This window comes from Thermobia domestica, chromosome 2 (assembly GCF_964235325.1).
Source record: "Thermobia domestica chromosome 2, izTheDome1.hap1.1, whole genome shotgun sequence".
NCBI classification, from domain to species: domain Eukaryota; kingdom Metazoa; phylum Arthropoda; class Insecta; order Zygentoma; family Lepismatidae; genus Thermobia; species Thermobia domestica.
Genome location: NC_137455.1, coordinates 1667844 through 1695177, shown reverse-complemented (window position 1 = coordinate 1695177; position 27334 = coordinate 1667844). Strand labels below are relative to the sequence as shown.

Here is a 27334-nt window from a genome sequence, read left to right as displayed (position 1 = left end):
TGTGTAGGTTTGGCCCGTTTTTGATGTAATTTGACTGGACTATAAATCTTTCAAATAATAATTAGAATAAGATTATTTACTTAGTGATCCACAGTTCAAGATCGACCATTGAGTGTTTGTTATTGGTAATTTTACATAAAAATGCATGCGAAGGATTTTAGATTACACATAAAATCGGAAGAGAAGAAAATCTTAGTCTCAAGTTTTACATTTATCCCTTCATTTCTATTATAGAGGGTGGATAAACAAATACTCCTATGCATCATGTTCTTTATATACTGGCAAAGCAAGTTTTGTTGAGACGCACCAAGGAAGAGGTGAGAAATACTTGAAAAGTGTATGCAGATTTTATGTCTTTCCCGATCTTTTAAAGTACGAGTTTTTATTATTATTATTATTATTATTATTATTATTATTATTATTTATTTTCACTTATTAGATATGCGAGGACACCGTAGTCTAGTGGTTAGAGCGTGGCCCCGGGTTCGATTCCCGGTCGGTGCTTTCCCTCAGCGTCGTGAGGCAAACTGAGGAGTCACCTGAATAAAAGACGTGACGGCCACTAGGTATAGAAAGATCCAGATACGCGCTGACACGCGTTCGTCGCTAGGTTAGACGAAGTTCCACAAGTCGTTAACAGATGGCGTGGAGCGGCTCAGGCCCACAAATCGGGCCGTTACGCCAAGTGGATTGGTGATGGTATTAGATATGCATCACATCGTATCAGTTAGTGTTTTAATGCCCACGGTTATCCTCCGAGGCTAAGGGAGGCGACGATTACAATGAATGAAATGGTGAAATGAAGATAAAATAAGTAATCGGTAGTTGAAATTTAAAATTGCATATTTTCGTTCGCGGACTATCTACAGTACGAGTCGGAACGAATTAAATTTCTGGAAGAGTAACGTCACACTGCACCCACTGTCTTCTATTTCTCCCTATTTTCTTTTATTAGTGTTTGACATCTCTTTTCACTTCCGAGGCTATATGAGACAAGATCTCTTGTTTAAAGTGGGGTCCCATTCTAGCCAAAGACGCCACTAGGAATCGAACAAAATTAATCTCTATATATATATATAAAGTGAATGTGTTTGTGACTTCGCACCGCTTGAAGCACCCGACCGATCTCGATTAAATTTTCAACATAGACGAAGTTCGAGCCTGGGATGGATTTTATCATTTCACTTTGACAGTCCAACTTAACGGAAGAATAGAGATATTTAAAAATGAATCGAAAATGACCGATATTAGTGTCGAATCCATAATTTTGCGGGGTCTCTGATATGAACAGTGACACTTCCGATACCGTTTAAATCCAAATTCAGCCCCTCAACTTGGAGGAGGGGATGGGATCTATCTATCTATCTATCTATCTATATAGGGGTTGGTCAAAAAAATCTAAAACGTTTGCAAAAGTGTGAAAATCATACCTAGTATAGTTTGGGGCCTCCTTTTGCGTCCAATACAGCTTCTGAATCGTGGTGTCTGGAATTGTGTATCATTGTTTTTCCAAAACATGCTCCAGTTCCTTAAGGGATGCTGGTGGAGGGTAATGAGACCGAACACGCCCTTCTAACTCAGACCACAATGACTCAATGATGTTCAGATCTGATGATTGTGGGACCCAGGGGAGGTGTGATAGCTCCTGGTCATGATCCTCAAACCATGATTTCACCGTTTTCGCAGCGTGACAGTGTGCTAAATCATCTTGGTAGAGTCATCACCATCAGGGAACAATATTTGGGCCATGGGTAGAACCTAGTCCCTCAAAATGGCCTCATACGACTTAGCATTCATCATTCCATGTAGGGCGATGATGAGAAAACCACGATATCACTGCCCATACGGTGTTCTCCATACGTAAACACCACCGGTTGTTGGAAACAAGGTGAAGGTCGATTCATCGGACCACATTACGTGTTTCCATTGCTCATGAGTACACGCCTTGTGGTCCTTGCACCACTGGATACGCCTCTTTGCATTTACTGCTGTGACCAGGGGTTTGGCGATAGCGGCCCTGCCATGAATTTTCATTTTATGAAGTTCCCGTCGCACTGTTTTCGATGAAACCGAGTTCTGTAGGCCGGAATTGAGTTTAGACGTAATTTTCATTGAAGTGGTGGTCTTCTTAGCTGCTACAATCTGTTTTAATGCCCTCCGATCCGTATCTGATAGGATTGTCTTTCGACCACTGTTATGCTTTGCAGACGTCGTTTGCCCATAAATTGTGTATGCCCTCGTGACATTGGACATAGTGCCTTTTGATACCCCCACAGTGTTTGCTACTGTTGCCACTGAAGCTCCAAAAAGACGGGCACCAACGATCATGCCTCTTTGAAAGTCTGTCAAGTCGCCCATTTTACCGCACCACTTTCACACCATGACACTCACAGATGAACTGGGTACTGCTGACGGAAGAGGAAGGTCCACATGACACATTGAAAACAAAAAAAAAAAAAAAAAAACGATCGACAACCGCAACACGTGTTGTACAGTGGAGGGCCAAGCTTCGTGTCCTGTATGAAGTGTTTTTAGATTTTTTCTCTACCGTCTGTATATATTTGGTCTAGGAATTAATTCGTGCGGGTGGACAAGAGATGGCGCAACGAACGGAGCGTCCCACAGTTCCGTGTATCCACACATGTGTTGCAAACCCCTGTCATCGCGTATCGTTCGTAGTATAGGGCAGTGGATTAAAGCGTCAACAACACCAGTTTGTAGTTAAGTGAACATGGCGCAATTTGTGCCTGATAAAGTGTTTTTGCGGGGTGTCCTGCTGCATTACTTTAACATGCAGAAAAGTGCGACTGAAAGTCATCGTATTTTGGTGGAAGTGTATGGTGACCATGCTCTAGCTGAGCGAACGTGTCAGAAGTGGTTTGCACGGTTTAGAAGTGGTGATTTCGGCTTGGCAGACCAAGAGCGAGCTGGACAGCCAAAAAAATTTCAAGACGAAGAATTGACAGCATTGCTCGAGCAGGATTCGTGTCAAACGCAGGAACAACTTGCAGCAGCATTAGGCGTTGATCAAACAACAGTCTCCAAACGCTTGAAAGCCATGGAAATGATTCAAAAGATGTCACATTGGGTTCCACATGAATTGAAAGACAGAGACGTTGAAAGACGAAAAACCATTTGCGAATTGCTGCTTCAACGACAGAGCAGAAAGGGGTTTCTGCATCGAATTATTACGGATGATGAGAAGTGGATCCATTACGAGAACCCTAAACGTAAAAAGGCCTGGGTGAAACCAGGTGAACCAGGTCCATCACAACCAAAACGAGATATTCACTGTGCAAAGGTTATGCTGTGCATATGGTGGGATATGAAAGGTGTGGTGTACTATGAGCTGTTGCAACCGGGTGAAACTATGAATGAAGAACGTTATCGACGACAATTAATGCGTTTGAAGCAAGCTCTGGCCAGAACACGACCAGAATGGGAGAACAGACATGATAAACTTATTGTTCAACATGATAACGCTCGCCCACATGTCGCAAAACCGGTCAAAACCTATTTAGAAAATGTCGGATGGGAAGTTTTACCCCACCCGCCGTATTCACCAGACGTTGCTCCTTCGGACTACTACTTGTTCGATTGCATGAACAACGATTTGATTGGACAGCGGTTTACTTCTTCAGAAGATATCGAAACATGGGTCTCTGACTGGATCGCTTCCAAGGATGAGGACTTCTTTCGCCACGGAATCCGTATATTGCCTGACAGATGGGCGAAAGTGGTGGCTAGCGATGGACAATATTTTTCTTAAGGTATTTATGTATTTTGTGTTTGTACTACAGCTTCAATGTGTGCGTACCAACCGCACGAATTAATTCCTAGACCATATATATATATATATATATATATATATATATATATATATATATATATATATATATATAAAGGAGTTGTGCATTTTTAGTTTTTTAGTTCAGCCTAGCGTAGCAGGTAATCAACGCTAGTCTAGTATATTATATAAAAATTAGTACTATATGATTTTGTTTTGCTCTCTTTCTTCCAGGCGCTGAATTTCAAAAAATTCTCCCTATTAGGATGGAGTGATGGAGGTATAACAGCAATGATTTTGGCTGGAAAATATCCATCATTAGTCGAAAAGCTTGTGGTTTGGGGATCAAACGCATACATTGTTCCCGAGGAACTAAAAACATATGAACGTACGTATTTTTTGCTTTCCTGCTCTCAGGCATTTAAATACTAAATATTCTTCTGTTTGTTTTTCACTAATAGTTCTTAATTGTGTTATGCTCACAAACATGAAAACACCCAACAAAACGTACAGACACACGAACTCAACTCGTCTTTGCACTGAATGAGTGGAACTATGGAACTGAGGACTTCGATCGTTTTTCCGATGGACCTATGGGCTTTGATCGTTTTTCCAAAGTACACAATCCTTCCAAAGCTAAATTCCAGGGACATTGGTCACGTTTTTGAAATACACAGCTTACTATATGTAAGATCACTATTCCTTGTATAAAACGGTAATAACAGCTGAAGTTCGCAAAAAATAGACTTAGATCGTTATTCCCGTGTACCCTTCAATTGTTTGTATCTTTATATGAAAATATTATTTGTGAAATATAAAAACGTTATAACCTAACACTTTTCTATTATCTCTGGGTTTCCACACTACTCTGCCGAATCTGATCTCTTTCTTATTCGTACCGGAAACTCGCCAATATGGAAGGCTATAAAGTTAAAAGTTTCCTTTATGGCTCTTGGATTCGACTGTGTCTTACGTGAGTCATCCAATCCTGCTCTAGGGATTGATTGTATACCTTACGATTTGTACAATCTTATACTATCCTCAGCTTACATTATTGCAGCTTTTCAATCTCTCTGGTCGGAAGAAATTTTCCTTCCCGAATGGCGTGAGACTCTGGCCCCACCAATCTTAAAATATAGTCCACTACAGACAATCTTGCTCAACTCAAAAGCCTGGTTCAGGAGCCTTTTTCCATCGTCAGTACCTTGTTGCAACATTTCTTCATTTATTGAATAACGTAGCCATTTATCCTCGTCACAAATTCTTGGATTTATAGGAGGTTTATGACGTAATTTGGCATTAAAAAAGTTTAAAACATCTTTATGACTGAGGTCTTCCTGGCCTAATGGACAATATTTTTTAAAAAAGATCTAAATAAATATTATTTTAGGGTGCTTTTGGGTTCTGGTCTCTCAGGGGGATTATTGCAGGAGAACTGTCCTCTTTTATTACAATGTTCTTAGTGTCATACTGTTCGCTCTCGCTGTTAAAAGTTTTCTGTCGCAAATCATGATTCGTGTTTATGGTCTGCTCTGCTTGATGATCTAGTTGCATTGCTGTTCTAGATACCTTCACGGAATTACTCGACGTCTTCAACTTCCATTAAATCGTCTTGTTCGCTGGTTCAACGAAATGGGCTTTCAGTATTCTGCTTAGAAAACTCAGTATGTACACTGCTGCTGCTAACGAACTTGCCTTGTTAATCCGGGCTTATGTCTTGGTGTGGGCACCGCACATTCCTAAAGTACCCTTGTGTCTGAACTATTACTTTTCTTCGTGCATTATTTCACTACACCTGTTTTTCTGTTGAGATTGTCTCGAAATCTAATCCGGTTCTTCAAGTTAGACAATTTTGTATTGATTACTTGTCTGCTCTTTCTACTCTGTTCATCGCCAGGGCATTCGGCTAGCTATTGGTGCTTTTCACATACCTTTGTTCCTAGCTTTTGTATTGAAGCAATCGAGCCATCGTTAGTGTATTGTCGTGAAAAACTTTTCAGAAAATATACAGGCTATGCACGTTGTGTTTCTGAGACTACCGTTGTAGCTTTCCCCTCCTGGTGGTCATATTTACCAGCGTACGAGAGTCTCACCGCAGATGAATTAGTGTAACCGTCTCTTTATTTGCTACACGTTCCTACTCTTCCATCATGAATGGTGACTCCACGAAAAATTTTTCTTCGGTTTTCATCACACACCAAACAGTACGTAATTACCCAGGAATAGCAACAAGAGCGATGCTAGAACAATGTCCCGATTTTAGTGTGTTATATACAGACTGTTCGAAAACAGAATTTCCTTGGCTGCGCATTTTTCACAAACTAGGACAGTTCGGAATTTAGTCTGTATCACCTTTGTCAGCCTTCACTACTGAACTAACACAGTTAAGGTTGCCTCAGTCATGCGCTTCACCTTTCATTACGTCGTCTGGTTATCTGCAATAACTCGCAAAACGTTATTATAAGGAAAGCCCGGAATTAATGGCAAAATGCCATAAGTGCCATTATTGCAATTTTCATGGTATTTTCAGGAAAAGTGCAATTTCACAATTTAGAAGCAATTTGTTGCCTTGTCACAGGTTTTCTCTTCCACTACTCTTTATTTACTCATGAATGACCATACCACAGAACTGAGTCGTCCTTATCTGGCCAAGCGATCTCGGTGTCTGATAATAACTAATCTATTCCCGTTGGAATGTGACAAATGGAGGGGCGGGGATGCTAGTGCGTATTCAGTTCTTGGAATTTTGAGGCAGTGTTCGGTTCTTGGAATGACAAACGAAGATGCTTATTTTCAAGAAGTAGCCAGGTGGGCAGTTATTGTGAATCTTAGGCGTGCGTGATACAGAACTGGTATTTATGTGCATTTCAGTATTTCAAGATGCCGAAAGTTGGTCTTTCTAGGCAACAGAAATTGGAAAAAATTGTGAATGCGGCGTACTGTGTTTTCAACAGACGGTTCTGTACTGTTTTGTAAGTTATGTGAAACTGTGGTTTCCGCTGAAAAGCGTTATTTTGTAACACACCATATAAGCACTGCAAAACACAGTTCTGCAAGGACACGCAAATCACCTGGTGAAAAGGTTCAAAATCTTGGAACAGTCACGAATCCCGCTTCGCGTACTAACAGTTTTGCGAATGACCGGTGTGAAGCTCTAATTAACGCGGACATTCCTTTATGGAAGTTAGAAAATGTTTCCTTTAGAAACTTTCTCGAGAAATGCACAAAACAAAAAGTTCCAAGTGAATCATATTTGAGAAAGACTTACGTTGATAGCGCGTACAGCAGAACTATTGACGATATCCGTAAAAGTGTTGCTGACAAAAATATATGGATTTCAATTGATGAAACTTGCGATATTCTAGGACGTTCCATTGCCAACTTTGTAATTGGAACTTTGGGAGGGGAAGAAGGCACAAAAACATTTTTGATTGCATCAGAAGTTCTGAAAAAAGTAAATGGCACGGCAATTGCACAGGTTTTTACAAAATCTCTGAGTATTTTGTGGCCAGAATGTGTGAAATACGATAAGGCCCTTCTTTTTATCACAGACTGAGCTGCATACATGAAAAGTGCAGCAAAAGCCCTTAAGGTTTTATTCCCACGTACGCTGCATGTCACCTGTCTGGCACACGCGCTATATAGAATTGCAGGAAGTTCGTTCTCATTTTCCTGACGTTGACCTTCTAGTGTCAAATGTGAAAAAGGTATTTCTGAAAGCTCCCTCGCGAACAAGTGCGTTTCGCGAATTAGCCCCTGAACTTACGCTTCCACCACAGCCTGTCCTAACGAGATGACAGTGGCGGATCCGAGGGGGGGGGGGATCCAGGTACATGGATTACAGCTGTTCTCTATTATGCCAACAACTTTGAACCCATCTGCAGAATCATTGGTGCTTTTGATGAGGATGATGCGTCTTCAATTAAGGTTGCTCAAAGTTTGCGTAAGAAGAATTCCTTGAAAAAGGACTTAATCTTCATTGTAACACATTTCGCAAAGTTACCAGATGCTATCGCCAAGCTTGAAAGAAAAAGAAAAAGAAAAAAAGGACTCTCGCTATTTCTCTGAAAATCTTCAATGATACTCTCAACGATCTGAGTGTTGTACCTGGTGACAAGGGCAAGTACATTCAGCGTAAGTGTGATCGTGTTGTAAGTGCTAATCCCGATTTGGGAAAATTGAAGGACATCGCTAGTGTTATGGAAGGTGATGGTGATACAACTGTTGACAATGACATGGATCCTTCCCAAATTACAAGCTCCAGTGACATCTGTAGATGTAGAAAGATCATTTTCACATCTAAAGCGGATTCTTTCTGACAGGAGACAAAGTCTTTTCTCTGAAAATCTTAAAAAGATATTAATAATTTCAGAGAAAAAAATATGAAAAACCTTTCGTAAGTGAAAATAAACTGCTAGTGTAGTAAAATGACTTCACTTTAGTATTTCTTGTGCTTTGAATATTTGTGCCAATGTAACCGCGTGTGAATAAAATGTGATAGTGTTTTTAAGTTATTGTTTCATTGTTACTACTGAAGAATGGCGAATGAATTGTTAGATGTCGTCCCTTCGTGGTTGCGCAAGTTTCCAGAATTTTAAGTGGCAAGTACAAAGTGCAAAATGAAACATTTTATTCGATTAGTAAACGAATTATAGCCTATTATAGCCTTTTACATATTTTAGTATCCATTTTTTTCCCAAAGTTCGTGATTGCTTGTTTATTTTATTTTGTCATTTTACCTGCCATTTTTGGGTGTTTATTTTGCAATTTCGCCAGCCATTTTTGAGCTTTTATTTCGCCATTAATTCTGGGCTTTAATTATAAGCTTGCAGAATGTCTCTAGTAAACATTCCCTCGTACAAGACATTCTTCTGAGATGTCTCACCAGCTACAGCAACATGTTGTGTCGTCGTTGTCTACTGGGTTCCAGAACAGTCGTCATTCTGGGAAGCGAGCGTACGAAAAGCAGTCAAGAGCTCAGCATTAGCAGATGTAATACTGAAACACACTCTTCCATGGTCCGATCTCTAACTATTGCGTCCAACGGATGCTCTTTCAGTGGCAAGCAGATTGGAACCAGACCAACGAAAATTATCTTCATTCGGCCTGGAATGATAATGGATAATGTTCGTGACCAAAAGTACATAATCTATTATTCCTGTTTCTTTCGTAATGTAATTGTAGATAGCCACCGCAGTCTTAGTCGAACTTACTGACAGTCGGTAGAACCTAGTGTCAAAGGTGAGGTCTCAACCTCATGAACTAAATGTTGAACTTATTGTATTACAGTGTATATTTAGAGTGTAGCAGGTATTTTCTACTGTCAGATTGGATAGTGTTCTTGATTTAAAGTGCAAGACTGTATTATTCCCCTTTCTTTCGTATTGTAATTGTGGATATTAGCCACTGCAGTCTTAGTGTCTGAACTTGCGAACAATCGGCAACATCCAATCGCAACTGCCCCTTTTTGTCCGTTAAAACGAGGGATGAGTGCAGAGGAGATATACATGGCCTCTAGCAGCCCAATTTGTACATTCCTAGATTTCCAACCAATTCACTTAATTCCACTTCTGAAGAAAGATCCTATTCATGGCATCGCTTTGTGTAGTGTTCCAAGCAATTGTTTGTATTCATCTGAATCTATCGCATGGCTATGAATTTTATACGTGAGAGCAACGGAAATGTTCCATCCGTCACATGGCCAAAAATAAATGTAAAAATTCAAATAATAATAATAATAATAATAATAATAATAATAATAATAATAATAATAATAAAATTAGTTCCTAATAAGCCTACATTCAATAGTGGATTGTTGTACGTCGAGCAACACTGACAAGACATGTATGTCCACTCTGCTTTGAACGTTAAAAATGAAATGAAATCTTTAATTTCTACGCCCCATGGTTATGCCGGGTAGGCTACAGGGTACGGCGATGATGAGAAATGAATGAAATGGTGGAATGAAGAAAATGGGAGGAAACGGGAGAACTCCGAGAAAACCCACGCACACGATGTTTGTCCACCACAAAGTTCACTTGGCGCCAGCCTAGGTTCGAAGTAAGGACCCCATGCACCAGAGGTGAACGCTCTACCACTGATCCAATGCGGCCTGCTTTGAATGTTAACTCAATTTCACCAATATATCGTTGATTGCACTATTACAAAGATAAGATATCAGTAGCATCAATAACCTGTTGACCCATATCCCATGCCAATGACGTATTTCATGTTCTTAGTTATATGCAAGGAATAATTCAAATGAAATAAGCTATGTATGCATTTTCAATGGGAAAGTAGGCACAAGAAATAAATTCCTTATTCTTATTCCCTGTAGAGATCCGAGACATAAGTAACTGGTCAGAGAGAATGAGGGCTCCAATGATTGCTGTTTATGGAGAAGAGTATTTCAAGAACACGTGGAGTGATTGGGTGGATGCCTTTTTGAGGCTGTACAAAAGCCGTAATGGTGATATCTGCAGGAAAGAAGTATCAAATATTTCATGCCCGACTCTTATAATACACGGAAAAAAGGACGCTATGGTCTTACCTGAACACCCTGAATATTTGCACGAGAATATTAAGGGATCAAGGTGAGTATCTTTCCTTTAATATCTATTATTAGATATAATGTGTAGGATCTAAGCTACGCATATTTCAATTTCACTTCAAAAAATTTTTCTACCAGAGGGTATTTCAAAACAACACCGACAACGTTTGGGAGGTGATTCCTGACACCAAGATAAATTAAAAAGTATAGACCAACTTCGGTGCACAAATGCTTCCTTTCGGAGTTATACGCTGCCGAAACATGAAAAAATGAAATTTAAAGGTCCATAGCTCCAAAACTATAGGACATACCGTACTCGAGTCAAGACTTCAGGTAGGAACTAATATGTGTCTTATCAAAAAGTACATGTTTCGAAATCCTAAGGTACTCATACAACAATTTTTATAGGGGGAGTTTGGCTACGGGCATATAATTTGAAGTAGTCACAAACTACCTCTATAAAACTTGTTAAGGAAGTACTACAGGATTCTAAAACTTGGATATTTGGATGGGGGACATACTAGTTCCTAAGTGAAGTCTTGGCCCGACTACGGTAGAGCCCATAGTTTTGGAGCTATAGACCTTTAAAGTTCATTTTTTTCATGTTTTTGGCAGCCTATAACTCCGAAAGGAAGCATTTGTGCACCAAGTTAGTCTATATTTTTTGTCTTATCTTGGTGTCAGGAATCACGTCGCAAATGTTGTCGGTGTTGTTTTGAAACACCCTGTATATTATCCCAAGTGTAAGAGAACACACCTGTATGGAAGTTTGTATTATTTTGAAGCGAGTTTCTACCAGCTTTTGTCTGTTTATTCCATGATAACTTTTGTAAAATTTATTCGATTTTAATGTATCATTGACATGTACTTCGATGAAGGTTAAGTAGTAAGCCGCCTATTCTTCTGGATTGAAATCGCTCAAGAATAAATGGGGAAAATCAAACCCAAGTTCGAAATTCGCTCATCCAAATAATTTAACTTTCGTAAAGATGATTTCGATTTTCACGCAATGTGGAATATATTTCCGTTAAGGCTTCCTAATTATTTATAACTTGGTTGCATGTACATAATAATAGAGTTCAATCCCCTGTGGGGGTGGGATTTATTATTTTAAGGGTGAATAGGAGTTTAGGGGTAAAGACGGCCGACCACACCATCTCTGTATGTGCCGAAGACCAAAGTGTAAATGAATTCTTACCTCCACGTTGACCGTCCTGTCTCGAATAGAGGTGGCAGACCTTTATCATAAACTTGCCTTTCATTTGCGGGGAGTTTGATTAAAAATAAAAGGAATAAAGGGGTAAATCACTCGTCCTCCCTCAACCTATAAGGTTTTGTGTATACAGGGTTTCCCGCTTAGGACTACAACAAATGAAAGGGACGTAACTTTTTTTACTTACCAAGATTTATCATCCAAACTCTTTATCTACACACAACAACTCAGAAAGTTCTTTTTACGAATGAAGAAAAGTAAGGAACTTCTAAGTGTGCATCGTCAGTTGCGCGATAAATGTCAAAACAGCAAACGTTCTGAAGGTGCCGCGGTGGCTCAGTGGTAGAGCGTTCACCTCTGGTGCATAGGGTCCCTGACTCGATCCGAGCTCGCGCCAAGTGAACTTTGTGGTGGACGAATACCATGTGCATGAGTTTTCTCGGGGTTTTCCCGTTTCCTCCCACTTTCTTCATTCAACCATTGCTTTCATTTCTCATCATCACCTTCTCCTTTATCCTAGCCGACATAATCGTGTGACGTAAAACTTCAACATTTCATTTTCCAAACGTTCTCAAGCATCTGTGAAGTGTTGTTGCCTGTTCCAATCACAATTCTTTCAATCAAGTCATCCAAACCTTGAACCTGAGTAGAATAAACATGGTCCTTAATAAATCCTTATAAGAAAAAGTCACATACAGTAAAATATACTAATAGTGGGGGCCATGATATGATCTTTGAATCTCTTTCAATCCGTCTTCCATTGAAATGGATCATCGAGGAAGTCTCGGACGAGGTGAGAGAAATGACATGGAGCAGGACATATTGGTGCAACATGTCTAGATAATTATTTAAATTCACAGTTGCCTCAGCGAAAAAAGGGACCTGTAATTTTGTTCTTCATAACACCACACCACGCACATTCAATTTCGAAGAATCGCGTTGTCTTTAGCGCACTTCGTGAGGATTCTCTAGCCTCCAAATCCTACAGTTATGTGTGTTAACAAGTCCACTCTGATGGTAAGTCGGCTCGTCTGAAAAACAACAATGTTCAGGAATGCATCGTCTTCATAAATTTTCCAAGCATTTTTTCTGAGTATTGTACCGTCAGCCAGTTTTATGCGCTGATGAAGCTGAATCTTCTAAGCGTGCAGTGCAATCATTTTGTGGAGTGCCCTATGTACAGTTGATTTTGAGATTTGTAGTTACCTGCTAGCTTGTCGTGTAGATTTGCAGAGCCTTCTTTTAAATGCAACCTGATTTTTTTTCCTTCACGTTTTCTTCTGAAACTTTTCTTTTTGCATGTTTACCAGTCATCGGTAATAACGATCCTGTTTCTCGCAACTGCTGATCCATTTTCTTGATGCATATATAAGTTGATACTTCCTTTGCACCGACGCCATAATGTGCACAAAAACGTCTCTGAACAAGTTTCACAGACTTCAGTTTCGCCGTCTACATGATGACTGGCAAGCAAACAATAAGACTTCATCGGTCTTGTGTCTACTGCGCAAGATGGCAGCACTTGTAAAATTGGTGCATTGTTAACAAAACTTTCCGACTTACTCTCCACAATGGTACAAACGTTACCGTCATTCTAATAATTTGTTTCATTGTTACAACCTTTTGTTTTATTATAGTCTTAAGCGGGACAAGCTGTACTTGTGTTATAAGAAAGTAACTTTCTACTTAGTTCTATTTTGATGCAATAAGGTGTGTATAGTGTGTCCGGATGAAAATATACCAATAAGCAATTTGAATAACTCGAGAACCCATAGTGATAGAATCGTCCGGTCTCGTTGTTCGGAAAGAGCACAAGAAAAAAAATCACTCAACTTTTCACGGTACATCTCCACGTGTGCCCATTTTGTTACTTGGCAAACATCAAGATGGTACTCAACCTTCCCCCATTTGAGGTGTCACGAATCTACAAGCATGGATAGTTCTTTTGCCTTAGATCATCCAAATCGTTAACTTTGGTTTGGTTCACAAGTCTTCACGAACCCCCAAAGAAAAAAGTCCAGGGAGGTGAAGTCAGGCGATTACAGGGGACATTGAATGGGACCTTGCCCTCCAACTCAATTGTTCTGCAAATGGTTATCCAGAAATTCTCTCACGTAACGAGCATAATGAGGAGGATTCCCGTCTTGTTGGAACATCTATCCTTGTGGTATGCGAGGTACAGCCTAATTTTCCAACATTGCTAGGTACATTTCTCCTGTAATTGTAGCCTCTTCAAAGAAGAATGGGCCTGTGACAGAATTTTCAATCAACGCACACCCACGTTTAATTTTGTGCAGTTGCGTTCCTATTCCAGAAACTGTGGATTTTCCTCACTCCATATCCTTCAGTTACGGCTATGCACCTTACCTGACGTACTGAAAGTGATTTCATCAGGAAATGATACCCTTTTAAGGAAATCGTTGTCTTCATCAATGTACGATAGCATTTCAACAGCAAATTTATATCTGCGAGGCCTGTTTATAGACTCTGACATATAATCTTCAAGGCACGACATCATGCACAATCGAACGCGGGATCAACAGTCGTGTACTCACACGCCTTATCGATTTGCGTGGACTTCGCTAAAAGACTTTCCGAACCGTTTCCATGTCTTCATTCATTCATTCTTTTTTTTTTTTTTTTTTTTTTTTTCACTGCCTTTCTTCCTCAATACAGAGCCAGTTTCTAGTAATTGTGTCATCTAACAAAGCAATGACAGTTTGGTGGTTCCTGTCCGTGGTATTGTCTAAATCTTGTCTGCTGGGTATAAAATTCTATTTTTTGTCTTTCCGAAAATGCAAAAGCAGACGATTCTATTACCATTGATTCTCGAGTTATTCAAATTTCTTATTAGTATATTTACATCCGGACTTACTGAATGTCTTCCTTAAGGTTTCCCAAAGTTAAAATCAGTCAACAGTAAGAGTTTAAGATTTAAGTATTATTTGTATTGCTTGGAATCGAAAGTAATTACGGACGAGTAATGAGCTATTCCCAACTTAAAGAAACGTTTTGTGAAAAAGTAGTAGTCTCGTTTCTGAATAGACTCACTATAAACATTCTTAAATGAAGAAAATTCATATACTGTTTCTATGGTCGACTGCCATCATCTTTGGTGCGTTTTGAAAAAGTTAAAGTTGGTACATTACGTATGGAGTTTCTTCTTTCCTCAAGAAAATGAATGTCTATGTTCAAGGGAAGTAAGAAATAATAATTGTCTTTTTTCAAAAAGTTTTGTTTTAACTCAAATTAAATCTAAATCGATAGATCAACTTTAATTTTAAACCTTGCAATACTATCTTCAAGGAGTATTTGAGATTGCTACTTGATTCAATGGAATGCGTATTGAATACATACTAAAATTATACTTTCCCAAAAACACCCATTTATTTATTCAACTCTGTACGTTTCGGCAAATGATTATTGCCTTCCTCATTACAGATGCTTTCTGAAAACTATTATAGCTTCACGAACTCATTACTGTTGATCACATTTTCCTGCATTCATAAGCTATGCATTTCCAGTACTCTTTCGTGACCCCACGTAGCGTATTCGCTAACGTTCTTGCCTTTGCTACGAGCGGTCCTGTGTTCGATTCCCGGTGGAGATTCTCGGTTCAATAGGTGTAACAGCTTTTTCAGGCTAACCATTCTGAGTGAAGTTTTTCCTGGGTTTTCTTCATTCACACTAGGCAAATGCCGGGATGCTACCTGATATAAAGGTCTCATACCACTTCCGTCCTTCTTCCTCTCCAATTCCTCGGGCAGTTTAATCACCAAGGGACGTCGTCCCTCATATGTGTCACGGACTAACATGGCCATAGATGCCAAAAGCCCAGAAATGTAATTCCTAATTCCTAATCCAGTACTCTTTCAGCTAAATTCTTGTATCTTGATGACTTTTCCTTGCACTAACTTTTTTTTTTTAAAGTTCGCAATTTGTAATTAATGAAATACGTATATCAGTGAAGTGAAATGAATTAGAGATGAGGATTTTTTTTTTAAGTCAGAATTTAAAAGCATACACTGGTATTATGGTATTACCAATGAAATGAAATAAATAAATAAAAAAAAAAAGTGAAAAGAGTACTGGAAATGTGTAACTTATGGATATAGGAACAGGTAATCAACGATGGTGTGTCATAAAAATAAATAAATAAATAAATGTTTTACATACTCGAAAAGTACGTAAATCGATTTAATCTTTAAATGAATACTTCCTTCAACGATATTTACAGAAGCAAATGAGTGAAATATTAGGATATATAAATAAGTAACAGGCACAAAAGATATATAAAACATTTATTTTCTTTATTGTACAAAATTTCAATGAACATCATGGAACCCTTAACATATTACAACGGACGTAGTTGTCACGCAATAGTAATTTTCTGAAAGGACTTCTGTTAAGCATGGCAATAATCATTTACCGAAACGTACTCAGTTAAATAAATAAAAGAGCGTTTTGTGATAAGTACAATTCTCATAAGTATTTGAGATATAAAGACGTTGATTTATGATTCTTACGTCATATGAGCTTTGCCCACCTCAACAACCAATCTCCTTTTCTTATAATTTACAATCATTCCCCATCGCTTCAACTTTAAGTGAACTTTGTGGTGGACAAACACCGTGTGCGTGGGTTTTCTCGGGGTTCTCCCGTTTCCTCCCACTTTCTTCATTCCACCATTTCATTCATTGCTCATCATCACCGTCTCCTTTAGCCTAACCGGCATAACCGTGGGACGTAAAACTCAAAAATTTCATTTCATTTTTTTTTCGCTTCAACTTTATTTATTCTAGGTCACCTGTCGTATCGTCCAACTATCTCTTTTGCAATTCCGTTAATCTTTACATTATATTAGGTTTAATTATCCCAGTATATTTTATTTTTACAGTATGAAATTGCCTTGCAAGCACCTGCAGAGATATTTCCTAATCTGTAAAATATTTTTTGTATACAGAAGGATATAAAAACTCGGTTGAAATTCTATTTTTAGAAAATTAATTTTTAATTTTTGCGATACACTTGATTTTTTTGTTTCCTTATTCTTTTTTTTAAGTAATGTGTATTTCTGACTTTTGTAGGTTTTGTATTACCTTCACCTATCAGCGTATATACTGTTCATCTGATTTTCTGATTAATAGTCTGTGTCCACAGTTGTTAAGATATATGCTATAGCGAAAAAATGTTTGCAAATATTTTATTTTGTATGAATGTGCGGATGAACTAAATACGTAAATACATGCTGATAATCAACAGTAGTCTTCCTATAAAACATTGTTGAAGATATATTTAGTGAAATCTAAGAAGTTTTAATTGCATTTTGTTATTTCAACTTTCTTCACCCACGTCGTTTAATTTCTTAATAATTGTGCATCTCAGCTTTGAGTTAATCCCTGATCTTCATTATTTAACATATTTTGTTACATATTTCTGCTAATTTTCATTCTTTTGCCAGTTCTTTCTGTAAATCTCTCTGCCGTGACTTCTGTTTAGTGTTGTCTTCATCCTTCGTATTTTGTTCTTTTTTTATAACATTCTCTATGGCTAATGGACATATAGCCAAACGTACTTTTCTTTTCTTCTTTAACACTAGCGATGAAATTTCAATATTAAAAACTAAGTGTATTTATGTATTTATTTCAGTGTGTTTTTGTCTATAATTATCATGTAAGGAACTGATTTTGATTTTCAATGCTCACGTTGGAATTCCCTTGTTCGGGTGTCTTGAGAGCTAGTGGCGCCCGAAGAAAATTTTCTAGGGAGGGGCCCATCTCCATGGTTGATATATCACATCTGGTATTTCTGGTATTTAATATACGTGGTTTGCTATATTACGTATACATTTTCGTGAGCCAGAGGGAAGCCCGGGCCCCACCCTGTCCTACCCTTCGGGCGCCCATGTTGAGAGCCTGTCGTGGCCATTCAAGGAACCCATATCTCTTCTACTATATCGTTCCATAACAACTTGAAAATTGTCTTCAACCCTCCAATACTCTCTTCCTTCCTAAAGAAAGAATGCTTCTAATCAGGTACTCTACCTGGGTTTCTACAGACCTGAAAAATCAGGGATTTTGATTCTTGTCAGGGAAATTATTGAAAAGCTCTTTAATGTCGGGGAAACATAGTAATCGCTCATAGATAATGAATGCAACTTTGAAGATATAAGGTTAGTTAGCATTTAGAGATCATACAACACAACAATATAGAACAATATATTACAGATGCATTAAGGTATATCAAGGTGTTGTTCCTTGATTTGTGGTTAGGTTCTTAAGTCTGAAATCAGTTGAGCCACAACATCTTGAAATCCTTAGTGTAGACAATATGTTATATGTGTGATCATCTGAGATGAGATACATAATATTTTTAACCGACTTCAGAAAAAGTAGGAGGTTCTCAATTCAACCCGTTTATATACAGGGTGGTAGGTAACTCCACCGACAACTCCTTTGGGAGGTGATTCCTTATATGAAATGAAAGAAAAAAGTTCTGATAAACATAGGTCGAAAAACGTCTCCTTTCAGAGTTATGAACCACCGAAAATTCGAAAAATCATGTTTCGAAACGCCCTGCCTTAGAAACTATAGGACCTATCCCAAGCGGTTTAAGGAATTACACACGAACTATATGCGATCTATCTATCCATGTTTACATCTATCTATCCATGTATCCATGTCTATATATACATCCTTTTTCACATCCTCCGTTATCGGCGAAACGAACGCGCCATTAGTACTTAAAGGAGTATCCCTATACCTCAACTTCCTTTTTACAGTTCGTTTCTCCGATAACGGACCACTGTAGAACATGGATATTTAGATAGAGCGCATACTAGTGCCTTTGTAATTCCTTAAACCGATTGGGATCGGTACTGTAGTTTCTAAGGCAGAGCGTTTCGAAACGTGAATATTCGAATTTTCGGCGGCTCATAACTCTGAAAGGAGACGTTTATCGTCCCATGTTTATTAGAACTTTTTTTTTTTTCATTTCATATAAGGAATCACCTCCCAAAGTTTGTCGGTGGAGTTACCTACCACTCTGTATATATATATATATACAAGATGCATACCTAAAATTTTTAGATACTAAAATTCAAGTAACATTGCTGTGCTGAAACGTATATAAAAGATATAATATTGCAAGGCTGCAGGTTGGTTTGTCTGAAATTTAGAGGGCCGGAGAAGTATAGTTTAGTTTGAGTCTGTCAGTCGGCAATAATGGAGCTCGAGCGACGTGATTTTTTTGTGATTTTAAATACGGTTTAACGCAAAAACAGTATCATGATCGTTTAGTAAAGCGTTTCGAGGATTCTGCCTCTTCACACCAACAGTTTTTATTTTATTTTATTTTATTCGGAATTTAAACGTGGTCGACAAAGCCTGGCAGATGAGGCTCGCTCTGGGCGCCCTAGCACCGTGGTTACGGATAAAAATGTCGCAGCATTAAGAAATCTTGTGAAAGAAGATTGCCATATCACATATGAGAAAATTCAGTCAACCTTGAAGATTGAATCAAGTTCAGCCCAGTTCATAGTAAAAGATTATCTCGGCCTTTCCAAGTGCTCGATCTTACATGCACTTACGCCTGAGCAAAAAGATGACCGCGTGGAGTGGTGCCGCTGTATGCTTAAAAGATATTCACAGAGACGAAGTAAAGACGTACAAGTATGACCCAGAAACAAAACAGCAGTCGAGAGTGTGGTATTTTCAAAATGAAACTCCACTGACTTTCGAAAATTAATGGGGCGTTTACACTTAGTCGATTTGCGTTCGATTCAGTTGAATTGACGTCACTTTCAACTTAATCGACCGTGTAAACGAGACTTCAACTTAATCGCTTGTTGATCGAAGGCGACTAATCGACTGGCAACTGAATTAAAAGACGTTCTATTTTCTGTGGTTGAAATAATTGAACACATCCATCAATCTGATTCGGCCTAGTTGCTTCGATTTAGTGGCAAATGCAGCGAGTCGATTTAGTCGTTCGACTAAATCGACCAAGTGTAAACGCCCCATAAACGAGCACGGAGCGTGGGTAGAGTTATGGTGGCGTCTTATTTTCTCTAAGACCGGCCATGTAGTAACTGTATAGTTAAATGATCGATGTACAGTGACAGCAGAGTGGTTCGTTACTTATTGCCTTCCAAGTGTCGTTGAAGCTTGGAGATCTGCCCACCTAAAAGTCTCCACTGTCTTATTTCCTTTTCATCACGAAAATGCACGGCCACACACAACAGCTTTTTTTTTTTTTTTTTTTTTTTTTAGTTTCTACAGGAAAGTGGAGTCCGTATTGTATTTTACCGGGCTTATTCTCCAGGTTTAGCTCCGTGTGACTTCGAGGACACCGCTTTCAAACAAGTGAAAAGGCTATCGCACCGTATAATAATAAATTTCTGGTATTCAAAAAAAAAAAAAAAAAAAAAAAAAAACTAGAGTGCAAAAGAGTATTGATGCTTGTAGGGACTATTTTGAAAAATTGTAAAAGGTTTTATGTAAATAAATTGAATATTTAGAGAGTATCTAAAAACTTTCTGCATGCTCCTCGTACATATATTTATTGTGTATATGTTCACACATAACTTTGATAACATAGTTTTACTGATTTTGATTATTTTTTGTGTATTTGTTTGTTTAAAAGAATGTACTCTCCCGGTTGTTTCATATAAATTTTGTTCGGACAGAGTGATTGTCATGGGAGCTAGACCATGAAATACCACAACAGCGTACTTAAACAACTTTAATATGCCTAGGTTCAAGCATAAGTTCAACAGAGGTGCACTGATTTTATTTATTTTTGTATTTATTTGTTCAAAAGATTTTTTTCCGGTGGTTCAACATGAAGTTTATAAGAATGTATGTAATAATAGCCTTTGAAGTTAGGCCATGAAATTCCGGAATAGCTGTCAGTGTTCATACCAGAACTGAAGGATACGAAAAAAAAAAAAAAAAAAAAAAGTAACCCTCATTTGAAAAACGAATGAGTTGGTTGCAGGAAAACAGTGGTAGCATTCATATGAGCTGAATTGTGGAAACAATTCAAGATAGAAACAAGAGCATACTGAATATTCTCTGTAAATTAAAACTTGACTTATTTCACTAGGGGCCGCGGTGGCTCAGTGGTAGAGCGTTCACCTCTGGTACTTGGGGTCCCGGGTTCGATCCCAGCCCCCGCCAAGTGAACTTTGTGGTGGACAAACACCGTGTGCGTGGGTTTTCTCGGGGTTCTCCCGTTTCCTCCCACTTTCTTCATTCCACCATTTCATTCATTACTCATCATCACCGTCTCCTTTAGCCTAACCGGCATAATCGGGGGACGTAAAACTCAAAAATTTTATTTCATTTCATTTGACTTATTTCTACAATTCTTAGCATTGTTCTTCTGCATCCAACTCACTCGGTTTTAAAATGAGGGTTACTATTGTTTTCCCCCATGCCTGTCAATTGTATGTACGATCGTGTATAGTTTCGACATGGGTGGCACCAATTTTTGTTGATTTACTTTTTGTTTGAAAAAGTGTGTTCTCGCGGTGGTTTCACAAAAATGTCATTAAAATCGGATAATAGTAATCGGAGCTATTGAAGAGTTGAAAGTGTTAACATCGTAATTAACGGACTTCATTATATGAATGCTCATACATAACTTCAACACAGACTATTCTGTTTTGGTTTCAAAGAGTATACTTCCTCGCAAGTTTCAGGTAAATTTTATCAGAATCTAATGACTGTCTTTGTAGTTTGACCGTGAAACTCCGTAACAGCTGATAATGTTAATACCGTGTCTATGTTCACGTATAATTGCGTAACGTGTAGACCAATTAATATATGTATGTGTATATACATTTGATCACATGTTTCCTAGGTCGTCCCATTTTATAGGAAGTTAGTGTCATAGCTGTAGTTTAGGTATCTAAATAAACGACTGGAAGTACGAGGAAGTTGAAAAATTAAGCAAACTTTTTATCATGGAAAACATTTTACAAAAATATGTGGATACCCTGTCGCTAGACAAGTCAAGCCTCGTCTCACCTCGCTGTGGAGAGAAACTGCAAAATACATAACCCTGTAGAAATGTAGAACACTGGAGAGATAGAAATACAGCAATTAAACCTACTAGTAAAACTCCAGAAAATGGAAAGACAGGAAAAGATAAAGGACCTTTAAAAATCTGCAAAGAACTCAATCGTGAGAAAAAAACTGCTGACAAAAAAGAGAGAAAATTGCTCTAGAACTTTTTATTCCGAATTTCCTAATTCAGTAACATCTCGTCCTAAATGTAGGGTGTTCGATAAGGCTGAGGACCTATCGAACTTCGGGAGGGAAAATGTATCGAGTTGTCATCGGTTACTCGAAACCGTTCGAGTATTTGAAATTATCGAAGTTTCGGGTATTATCGAAATTTCGAGTATTATCGAAGTTTCGGGTATTATCGCAGTGCTAGAAAAGGGGCGGGGCACTAGGGAAAGGAGGCCCCTGCCCAACCCGTAGCCTTGTTTGTTGAAAAAATCAATATTACAATAAAAGAAGGTCTCAGAAATACATGTAAATTATTAACTCGAAAATGTAATCTCGTCCATAATTTATGTATTCAATAATGTAATGTGCAATCGATAACATATAAAGAGAATGGAGCTGATTCTCCTACGCTAAGGAAACCGTGTTAAATATGGAGTTGTTGGACGCGAGTGGTGGCGATAAATAATGGTCCCCTGAGCACAGCGGTGATGTTGAAAAACGGACCTGAAGCCCCAGAAATCGGGTTCCAGAGTTTCGAGCTTAGGTCCCTTCATTCACTAAGGAAATATGTAGTTCTTGGACGTGGGGAGTAACAATGGAAAGATCGTGGTCCCTTGAGCATAGTGGTGATATCGGGAATCGATCTCGGGGACTGATGTCCCCAGAAATCGGGTCCCCAAAAGTATAGGGTCGGGTCCCTTCTATTCACCAAAGAAGCATGAGCTTCTGGACGTGGGCGGTTGCATTGAAAAAGGTCGGTTTCCCCTGAGGAAACTGGTGATATCGTAAATCTGGCCCGGGATCCAAGGTCAAAAAAAAACCGGCCCGAAAGGATGTCCATGCCATATTCTCTATGCTTTCTGCTCACAAACGTAAGTTTCCTTATATTCTGCCTGAATGTTATTCAACCGAACATTAAAAGACAATACTGTGATATTGCATGTCAGTAAAGGACAGCGCAATATATTTGATATCGAATAGAAGGGACCTGAACCCAAACACGTGGGGTCCGAATTCTTGGGTTTCGAGTCACGAGACATATTTCTAACTTCACCGCTGTGCTAAGGGGGCCAGGTTCTTTTCAACGCCACAACTCGCGTTTCCATCTCCATGTCTAATACGGTTTCCTTACTGTAGGAGGATTTTCATGGAATATTCTCCATGTTCTTATCCAAGAGGAACAAAGCCTTTACGAAGTTGTGGGAATTAACAGGGCATTAGATTGAGACAACTTTTTATCCTATATATAACGTACACGGAAAATGGTGAACCCAATGGAAACGTAGCACTTTTTGTAAATCTTATAAACTTTTGATTTTTATTTTATTTTTTACTTGTTTTCAAAACTTGGGTAGGAGGAAGTCTCCATTGCTGATGCAATCATAGTTTTTTTATTTATTTATTTATTTTTTTATTTTTAAGTTCGAGTCGATAAAGAGGAAGGGGGATAGCAAGATGGGGTTACTAATTCGATAAACGTAACAATATTGTCGGGGGTCCATTTGCAAATATTGCGGGGGTGGGATCTTAGTTACACTGCTAATAGTAACATTAAAAATCTAAGCGGTTAGCATATGCGCCTTTGATGTGGGAGACCCGAGTTCAGTTCCCAGCGGGAGCTCATGTGGTTCGGATTCCACGTTAATCAGTAGATCCCGTTTCATATAGACTTGCTGCTGAAAGGGACGTTAAACTCAACTCAACATTAAAAATAATATAATTTGAATTGTATTTATATGTGAGTTATGTGGAATAATTCATCCTAGCCTCACCCATTCTAATTCCGAGAAAATAACTTTTACAATCATAAAATCACGCTCCTTATTTTATTAAGTTCAACACCGATTATTTTCACTACCATCTAAAACCTCGAAGAGATAAAAAGAACGCACTCATTGTTGTAATAAGAACTTTTTTTTAAAAGTAGAATTGAAAAGCGTTAAAAACTAAACATTATTATAGCTAAATAAACACTACTTGGAGTATTCTAGTTCAGTTTCAGTAGAATTCCGCTAGGTTTGCGAACCATTGCTAACGGTTCGAACGTACTATATGCGATACTGTAAGCGTGGAACTGTTTCATTTGGCGAATTTGGTTTTCTTTAAAATCTGAAAGTGATGAAATCGATAAAAGGTACACGATTAACACAAAATCGAAAGAAAGAAAAATCCGAATATCAGAAACGTAAAGAAGCAGAGAATAGTGCACTGGTCGCAGCTGGAAGTGATACAAAACACCGAAAACTGCTTTTTCTACCAACTCAAGTGGTAAAAGTAGTAGTAAAAGTAAGCTTTATATTTTTTTATATCTTTCACTCATTTAATTGAATTTGTGGGATATCAGCGACAAAGCAATTTGCCTCAATAGAAATAACAAGGGGGAAGACGTTATCCACGCGTGCCGGGTGAATGCGCGTGGAGGCCTCCAGACTACTCGAAAAATCCCCTCTCCCGCAGAAAAAAATAAAAAGAAGTAGCTAAGGAAAAGTAAAAACAAGATGAAACCTTTGTGTGCACGCTCTATTGGGAAAGCAATAACACTGAACTAACTATAAGTACAAAAGTATGTACATGGACTGCTAGATTGGAAATAAGCATTACATTACATGCATCGAAGTTCACAGTTACGCCGGACGTTTTATAAAGTGATAACTGGAAGGAAATGAAGTTTTACGAGGGAAATTATCATTTTAAGTTGCTATCTAAATGGAACTATATTTGAATAGGCATTTATGCTCATTTTAAACCTAAGCCCGTCTCGAGACCGGGTGACGTACGCCTCTGAGCAAAGGGATTGGGAAGGGAGCACCCAGGGTCTTATTCAAGGGTCTACATGGGTTCATTTCTTAAAGGGCAGTCCAGAATCAAGACCAACTCGGTATTCATCAAGGCCCTTAAACATCATTCTCCGAGTGGGCCCTTGTACTCCCAGTCCGACTCTAAACACCTCGGACGTGCATCAAACAAATGCAACGAATCTAGACATAGAACCTGTGGTATATTCGATACTAATTACTTCCGAACACCCATTCACATTTCCTCGTTCACGTAGTAGAAATTATTCTAGCCTTATGCATCCATGCACCCACAATCTAGACTGTTTATGTTAGAAAGACTGTAACTTCTGTTTCGATTCACATTAACAATCACCGATACTCCTACAGAGCCCAAATTCCCCAGCTGGCTGTTCCAGAACATATAACTTACCACAACATAATATTCAATCATACTTTACGTGTATCCTCAAAATTCTATCCTCAAATGCTCCATGTCCCGTCAGTTTCGCTTATCCTTCCCAAGTGCTTGCGCGTAAACCCTCCCAAATTTTCATTCTTCGTAAAGAAAATAAAGAAAGTAGTAGCAGTAGAGAAGACCGGATTTGGTTGTGACAAAACCAAGATAAGTTAGTTTGTAGGCTAAATGTTATTCATTTTAGCGTTCTTAAAGCATTATTATGGTATAATTAAAGTTCGATTGTACAATCCGCGGCAAAAAACCTGCAACATGAGCATATAAGTTTATTGTGAAATGACGAACTCTTTTGCTCCAAAATAAGTGTGCACGGGAGGAGGCCGAGGTTTGTCCTGGCGTGATTCGTTCCACTTAGACGTTATGTTCATTCCCTGTGCTGTTAGGCGTAGTTTTACAATAAACTTACATCCTCATGTTGCAGGTTTTTTGCCGCGGATTGTACCATTTTAAATGAAGAATTACTCTTCTACCCTGAAAAACACTCCTAACACCCCTGGAAGATGCTTCTAATAACTTCCGTCTCGTTGTAACCAGTTACAATTAACGCATCTCACGCCACTATGTTTCCTACACACTTATTTTCTTGATTTTCATTTATTATTATTATTATTATTATTATTATTTATTGCTTTTTCTACAAAAATTCTTCGTACACAATTTTCATTTTGTATTATCGAATCTTATTATTACTATTGTTTTTAGTACTTCATAATTTAAACATAAACAATTTGCTGAGCAAAACAATATATTCACATAAAAAACTACATACGTGTCACTTTCGGCAACTAACACGTATATAGTTTTTAAATTTGAATACATTGTTTGCTCAGCAAATAGTTTGTTTGTGTTTAAGTATATACAAAGCAAAGCTTATGGAAAATATTATAGTCCATAATTTATTTTTTTCTGTTATTTTAAATAACTATGCATAAGGTTTTTACTTGTCAGTAATTATCGTCTTTCTCTGCACTTGTACAACCGGCCTGTGCAGTTACTTCCTTACACTAAACAATGAGTCCACAATGACACTCCAACATTTTAAAGCAAAATAGCAAAGAGGAAAATGTATGCACTATACTTATTATACATGAAAATGATAATCATCAAGTTTTCACAACAAGGCACTAACATACAAAGTTCAGTACACTTGTACATGGGCATCTCGGGTGGAGCGCTAATACTAAATATCACGCCATGTGTTGCGGACCTTGTCCTCTGTAACAGAGTTTATAACAACTCGTATGCGCTGTAAGTCCAGTAAGTCGTTTACTCTTGTTGCATATATAATCTGTCTTCGATGTACACGCACAAGAAGAAATCTAGTGGGGTAATATCGGGGGAATATGGAGGCCAAGGAATTGGACCGCCACGGCCAATCCAACCTCATGGGAATGTGTCATCTAAAAACTGTCGGACTGCATGGCTCCAGTGGGGTGGGGCACCATCCAGTTGAAAGATTGCTATTGACTGTATGTCTGTTATCTGTGGGAGGGCAAAGTTTTCCAACATATCCAAGTAACTGTTACCAGTGACAGTCTCCTCTTGGAAGAAAAACGGCCTAACAATTTGATTTTCCATCACACTATACCATACATTCACTTTCAGAGTGTCACGTACGTGTTCTATGAATGTATGGGAATTTTTTGTACCCCAAATACACATTGACGATTCACTTTACCTGAAACATGAAAGGTAGCTTCATCTGAAAACATCACGCGCGATAAAAGTGTCTCGTCCTTAGCAATGCGATCTACCATAGTTCATGCAAACGCTTCTCGTTTTGATCGGTCATCAGGTTTGAGTTCTTGTACAAGTTGTACCTTGTATGCGTACAAACGCAGTCAATGGTGAAGCACTTTGTGAACTGTTGAACGTTTCATAACAAGTTCTCTCGCTGCTTGTGTGACTCCTGTGGACTCTTTTCGAATGACCTCCGCATACTTTCTACAACCTGATCGTTGATTCTGAGTTTACCCACCACCGTGTCCTTTCATAACATTGCCGGTCGCCAAAAACTGATCGCATCATTTTTTTATAGCCTTGAATGACGGAGGATCTTTGTTGTACACACGACGAAAGTTTCGTTGCACTTGAATAACTGATTTTGTTTCAGTATATCATCGCACCACATGTGCACGCTCCTTTAAAGTCTCCATTTTCAAATAATCGATTGTTGCAGTGCCACTACGGCTGTTGCGAGAACTAAAACATTACCACATAAACTTTATGAGTTGCTGCTTCTCCTCCTGTACGGATCACAGCTGTACAATCTGAAATGGAAAAAAAATATATAT

The 27334-nt window shown here is 38.5% G+C and overlaps 1 protein-coding gene across 1 annotated transcript in view; it reads left to right on the top strand.

The window, feature by feature from the left end:
• Positions 1-27334, top strand: part of LOC145669795 (serine hydrolase BPHL) — a 51251-nt gene that overhangs the window by 21026 nt on the left and 2891 nt on the right. Inside the window, exons 4-5 of the mRNA XM_081738138.1 lie at positions 4022-4175; positions 10125-10380. Of these exons, the coding sequence (XP_081594264.1) occupies positions 4022-4175; positions 10125-10380 (410 nt within the window). The remainder of the gene's footprint in view (positions 1-4021; positions 4176-10124; positions 10381-27334) is intronic.